The sequence below is a fragment of the Copadichromis virginalis genome, linkage group LG6 (assembly GCF_057382275.1).
Source record: "Copadichromis virginalis isolate Kocher_CV1m ecotype Utaka linkage group LG6, C_Virginalis_male_GT1.1, whole genome shotgun sequence".
Classification (NCBI taxonomy): Eukaryota; Metazoa; Chordata; class Actinopteri; order Cichliformes; family Cichlidae; genus Copadichromis; species Copadichromis virginalis.
The window spans coordinates 27,095,568-27,101,285 of record NC_140623.1 but is presented as its reverse complement, the minus strand read 5'-3'; the positions used below and the strand labels follow the sequence as shown (position 1 = coordinate 27,101,285).

Sequence of the window (5,718 nt, the reverse complement as noted above, 5' to 3'; positions counted from 1 at the left end):
AGCCCTGCAGGGGAGGTTTCACAGGTAACCTGCTGAAGCGTGTCAAAGCATGCTACAATCAGGTTCTGAGAACTGGGATGTCACTGTGGGCTTGAACCATGTGAATTAGATTCCTTTCACTTCCCTCACTGTAAAAGTAGAGTTTTTAGAACAGATAACATGAGACGGCTAAATCGAATTTCTGTGGAACTTGACAGAAAAAAAAGCTCGATGTCCTTATTTCACTTGGCCCAGAGTGGGACTGTTGCTGCAGTGTTCAAAACTGGTTCTTCCAGTTTTTTTCCAAGTAGTTGCAAAGTTTCAGTGTACGAAATGTATCTGAAGAGTTGTAGCATAGCAGTTATTCATGGGAACACATAAATACTTAAAAATGATTCTAATTATGATTATGTATGTGTTAAGTCAGTGTTCTCCCTAGTTTTGGATTTTTTTCCCTTTATTTAACAGCACCTGTAATAATAGCGGTAACACTTAAAGGGAAATGAGGGCAGTTTAGATTTTAATCAGAGACCCAGAAACATTTCCTATGTTGTCATTATGTTTTCTATATTTAATGAGAGGGCAAGGCTTTGTGATGAAATAAGAAAAATTCAGTTGATATCATCCGTTTATATTTGTTGGTTCATCACTAACACAACATGAACCTTGAACTATAATCACGACTACCGATGTCGTATATTGAGATTCACAGAATACAATGAAATGTGATAAAGATCTCTGCACCAGCTCATCTGAAGCGGCACACATCTGCATGTATTCTGTATGTGTTCACGCGCACACACTATCTGTGCAAATGTGCAAGAGTGAGCAAGAGAGAAGAAGAGAGAGGGAATGTAAGGGGGAGAGACAGTTCAGGCTAAGACCAACCCCCGAAGCTGATGCATGTTTCAGCTAAGGTCGCACTTCACTCCTCTGCCTCGTCAGTTTGACTGTGACTTACGTGGTGTGCTTGTCTGGATTCTGATGACTGAACAGCAAATGAAGTGCAGGATAAAAGTAATACTACAACATTTCCCAGGTAATTTCTTTCGTTCTTTCTTTGTGTTTCCCATGTCTGATTCAAAATTTGACAATATTGTTACCATTTTTTCTTTAGACACTTTGTTTTAGTTGAAGTTGAAGTTAAGGCTTGTTTATACAGTTTAGAACACAGGCTTTATATTTTCCTGATTTGCGTAAAAATGTATTTGTAACATCTTAACCTTGCTTTTTTTTTTTTTGTATTTTTTATCACTGTCATACCAGGGATAAGCAAGGATGCCAAAATATCTTAACTAACATTTATAGATATTTCTCTCTAAGTGATATACAGGGGAAAAAAAACATTTTTCCAGGGAGTTTGAAATCTTTGAAAGAAAAAAAGTGCTTTAGTTATCGCATACAAATGCTCATAGTGACATCATTTGACACAGAAATCCTGGTATGCTTTTATAATCTTCATTCATACTTTTCTACATTATGTAAATCATGACTGTACAATGGAGAGAGCCGACACACAGACACTATGCTCATGTTGCATTCATTTCCCAAATTCTTGCCAGTGAGCTAAATGAGTTCAAGCCTCCAGAACATTTGTTAAATGTTAACACATGACTCAAGAAAAAGGGGGGAAAAATCCTTCACACAAAAAGAGACTGAAAAGAATGTAAACTTAATCACCCCTGACTGTATCCAGCCTAATGGCTAAATCCATCAGTGTATTTATATTGGAATTGGCCAATGGCGTAAACTTCAGACGTGCTGTTTCTGTATTAAACTTTGAGGGTTTAAAGTAGATTTGCATATGTGAAGTTAGCTTCAAACACACGTCATGTACACAATGAAAATGAGCTGCATGTGTGTCAAATCAAACGCACACAGTGTGATGGTTCTTGTCTAACAACCTTAGAGTAACTGGCATTTAGTTTATACACAGCTGCAAAACCTAAATGTCCGTCTGACATTAAATTTACCCCTCTGCTCTCTGCATCTTATTCAGCCCAGCACACACAAACAGCAATAGTTACTTTCTCTCATCTGTTTTAGTGAATAACAAGAGGTCAAGCCTAAGTTAAATGAAATTGAATATGCATTCATACTTGCCTGTACATGTATCTGTCAGACGATGCAGCAATAGATTTCATATGTTCAGCCTACACTTTGGTTTCTTTGGATTCATCAGATTTGATGCGCTCAATCTTTTTGGGCCAAATGTCAGATTATGGAACCAGTAAATATCCACTTTAATATGTACATTTAAAACTGTGACAATTTTAAGCAGTTATTTTCAATTTCACTGATTCTGCATTTCATCTTGCCATCATTTTTATGCTCTATTCTCATGTCTTTTTGCAGTGCATGTCTAAGCTCTCTAACCAGGCAGAGCTCAAAACCACCCTCTGCTGGCAAAAAGGGGCAAAGAAAACATCTGAGGATCCTGGAGGATTACACTGTATATGCTGCATGTAATCCCTCTATGTATTGAAAGGGCTCTGGCATTTTCTGTGAGAGTGGGTATCCATTTGATAAATTCTTCACCGCTCCTACTACTGAAAGCATATCATCAAAGATGACTTTGTAGCTACTGAGTGCACACAGAATAGAAGAAAAGCAACATCAGGCATGGAGGCTTTAAATTCTTCCAGTAGAGTGACTTCAGCTTCACCCCCCACCTCCACTACTCCCTCATGTTCATGCTACCTGCAGTTCTTCTGTGAATACCAGGACAAATCTGTCATTGAAAAGCATTACAACTACACTGAGAAGCTGAGCAACCGTGATAGGCTCAAACCTGAAAGCATTGCCTTACTGGTGGTGTGTGTCCTCATCATCCTGGAGAACACTGTGGTTCTGCTTGCCATTTGGAGGAATAAAAAGTTCCACCTGCCCATGTATTACCTGCTGGGAAACCTGACTCTGTCAGACTTGCTGGCTGGTATTGCCTACATGGTCAATATCCTCCTATCGGGAAAAAATACTTTAAAACTGACACCAGTGATGTGGTTCCTCCGGGAGGGAGGGGTCTTTATCACTCTGGCTGCCTCTATAATTAGTCTACTAGCCATTGCGATTGAACGCCATGTCACTATGGTGACCATGAGGCCGTATCATGGGGCAAAGCGGGGACGCATGTTGGCACTAATTGGTGCGAGCTGGGCCGTGGCAGGGTTTTTGGGAATCCTCCCAATATTGGGATGGAACTGCATCCGCAGACTGGACCAGTGTTCAACGGTGCTCCCGCTTTATGCCAAAAGCTACATTCTGTGCTGTGTGTCTGTTTTCAGCGCTGTGCTCTTGGCCATCGTGGTGCTTTATGTGCGTGTTTTCCGCATCGTCCGCACCAACACACAGCGCCAGCGGCTCGGCTTGTCAGGCAGCATAAGGAAGGGCTTAGCCAGGAAGTCAGAGAAGTACATTGCTCTCCTCAAGACAGTCACCATTGTCTTGGGAGTCTTCATCGCTTGTTGGCTGCCCCTTTTCATTCTCCTCCTGATAGATTTTTCCTGCCCCATCCGTGGATGCTCTGTGCTCTACAAGGCTGAGTACTTCCTGGGAGTAGCCATTATCAACTCGCTCCTCAACCCCATCATCTACACACTGACCAGTAAGGACATGAGGAGGGCCATTCTGAGGCTCCTCTGTCGGCCGTGTCTAATGACGTCGGATGGGCAGGTGAAGAAGATTGGGATGCCATTCCTGGAGTGCAGTTTCAGTAAAACTGAGGTGGCCTCCCAGAAGTTAGAACCGGGTCTGGAGACCACCATTTCGTCTGGAAATGTCATCACCACTCCATCTACAATTAAAGCCCTATACCCCAAACTTTTCAAGTCATAAAGACTTTGACTGACTGTGTCCAAAATGTGTAAATGGGTTTCCCGCTCAATAGAGGATATGTAGCACATACACTATTGAGAAACAGTTCTGTGGTTTTTTTTTTCAAAGAGACAAAGAAAGGGGGGCGTATGAAAGACGATGACTCACCTCTGACAGTGTGGCGCAGTTATGGCAATATAACTGAATCACCGAATTTCATTTTGATGAAGCATACCAAACCAGAGAGCAAAGGATGTATTTCAAATGTGAACACGCAATGGTTTTTATGTATATGATGCTAGCAATATGTCTCCTTTATTAATTTGCACTGACATATGCAACCTTGGACTCAATTATTTTCCTGGGCTTCTGTATTTTGTGTGAAGCTTAGAAGGATGCTTCTGTAAACTCAAAGAGTGAAAGACTGAAAACTATGTACTTGCTGGAATAATATGGAGGCTAACGTTTCTCCTCTTGCAGTTTCTTAAGTGCCTTAAAGTCAGAATTAAAACTCCTAACAGTTACAGTGTGTAATCTGCAGACACCTGGATTTCGCTGGTTCGAAGACTGATCGTGTGCTAGATTTGCACGCGTAGATGTTTGGTTACACATATCTGTGTATGTGATGCAAAGGAATTAAGTTGACAGGAAAGAGGTGGCACCCTTCTTGAAATTACTGAATGCTGAATGCAAATAAAGTATGTGGGAGAGGAGGTGCGGAATTAAAACCCCCTGACAGTTTTGAAATGACAGATGGTTAACCTATCTGCGGTAGACGTGGAAAGTTGTTGGGGTCGTGTCCAGTTTTTTTGAAATGTCAGCCTGACATCTGCAGTAAAAACTGCTGCATTTACAAAATGTCAGCATACTTAGCATGGGATTAACTGAAAGATAATGTTACAAGTAATGTTTACTTTCCACTGGCTGACAGCTTAACTCCAACTGAAACCAAATCAGCTGCAGTTGCATCATGTCAAGGCTTTACATTGCAGCTTGTGAAGAAGACAACCTTAGGAAAACGTTCATTCAGCTGCATCACAATTTTTATGGATTAAAATATTTCTGCCTTTGTAAGTTACAGATCATTCTAATCTGGTATAAATTTACCGAGCAATTGTTTCAGTGCTTCCTTTCATCGTTCATCAAGTTAACAGAACATTTCAGTTAAAGGTACTGAATGATTTTTTTTCTTACGTCATTCAAGACTTTAATTGATTAAATGAGGTTGTGGGTTTTTTGTACTAAAATGTATGTAGTGAACTTGATGTATTTGTGAGCATATTTTATATATCTCTATTGTAAATTATATATATATTTTGTAACAAGAAAATGTTAGCAAAATTTGTGTTTCTTTTCATAAAAGAAATAAAGTGTTTCTCTAAAACATTCCAATGGGTTTTCAATTTATTTTCACTGTTAGTACCCTGCAGCATTCTTAAGTGCATCAGTGTGTATTACTGTGTTAGTGTAGCTGTGGTTAAGCGAAGAAGTATCGCAGGAAGTCAGCCTCCCTCATTTCACATCTGGTAATGGCATTGACCTATATACTTCAACTTTAGCCCGTCTCAGTATGGCTTAACCTCCACACAATGCCTCTTTTAAATAAATACTTCTTAACCAGTGGTTAAGAGTTACTATCACCTCACACTAATCTGGCCTCCACATTGCCAGTCATAGTTAACAGCCGTGTAATCTCTCTACATGTTATGTATCCAGTTAAGCTACAATGGAAAGATACTGATTGATTTGCAGAAAACTAAAAGAAGCTGCTAAATGGTTTTTCAGTTGTTGTTGTTGTTGTTGTTGTTTTGTCAGGCCACTGTTAAAAAAAAAGTCAATAATGCAAAGCATGTCTAGTGTGACAGACAGCAGATTTTTTTCATGTGATTTTAACTGTCTTTGCCCTAAAGGCATTCTGCAGTCAAC

The 5,718-nt window shown here is 40.0% G+C and overlaps 1 protein-coding gene across 1 annotated transcript; it reads left to right on the top strand.

Annotated features, from left to right (window-relative positions):
* The first annotated feature begins 868 nt into the window (after positions 1 to 868).
* Positions 869 to 5,178, top strand: s1pr5b (sphingosine-1-phosphate receptor 5b). The gene is made up of 2 exons (XM_085459570.1): positions 869 to 1,018; positions 2,335 to 5,178. The coding sequence occupies exon 2, from the start codon at positions 2,602 to 2,604 to the stop codon at positions 3,811 to 3,813; it is 1,212 nt and encodes a 403-aa protein (XP_085315696.1). The 5' UTR covers positions 869 to 1,018; positions 2,335 to 2,601; the 3' UTR covers positions 3,814 to 5,178.
* Positions 5,179 to 5,718: the final 540 nt, after the last annotated feature.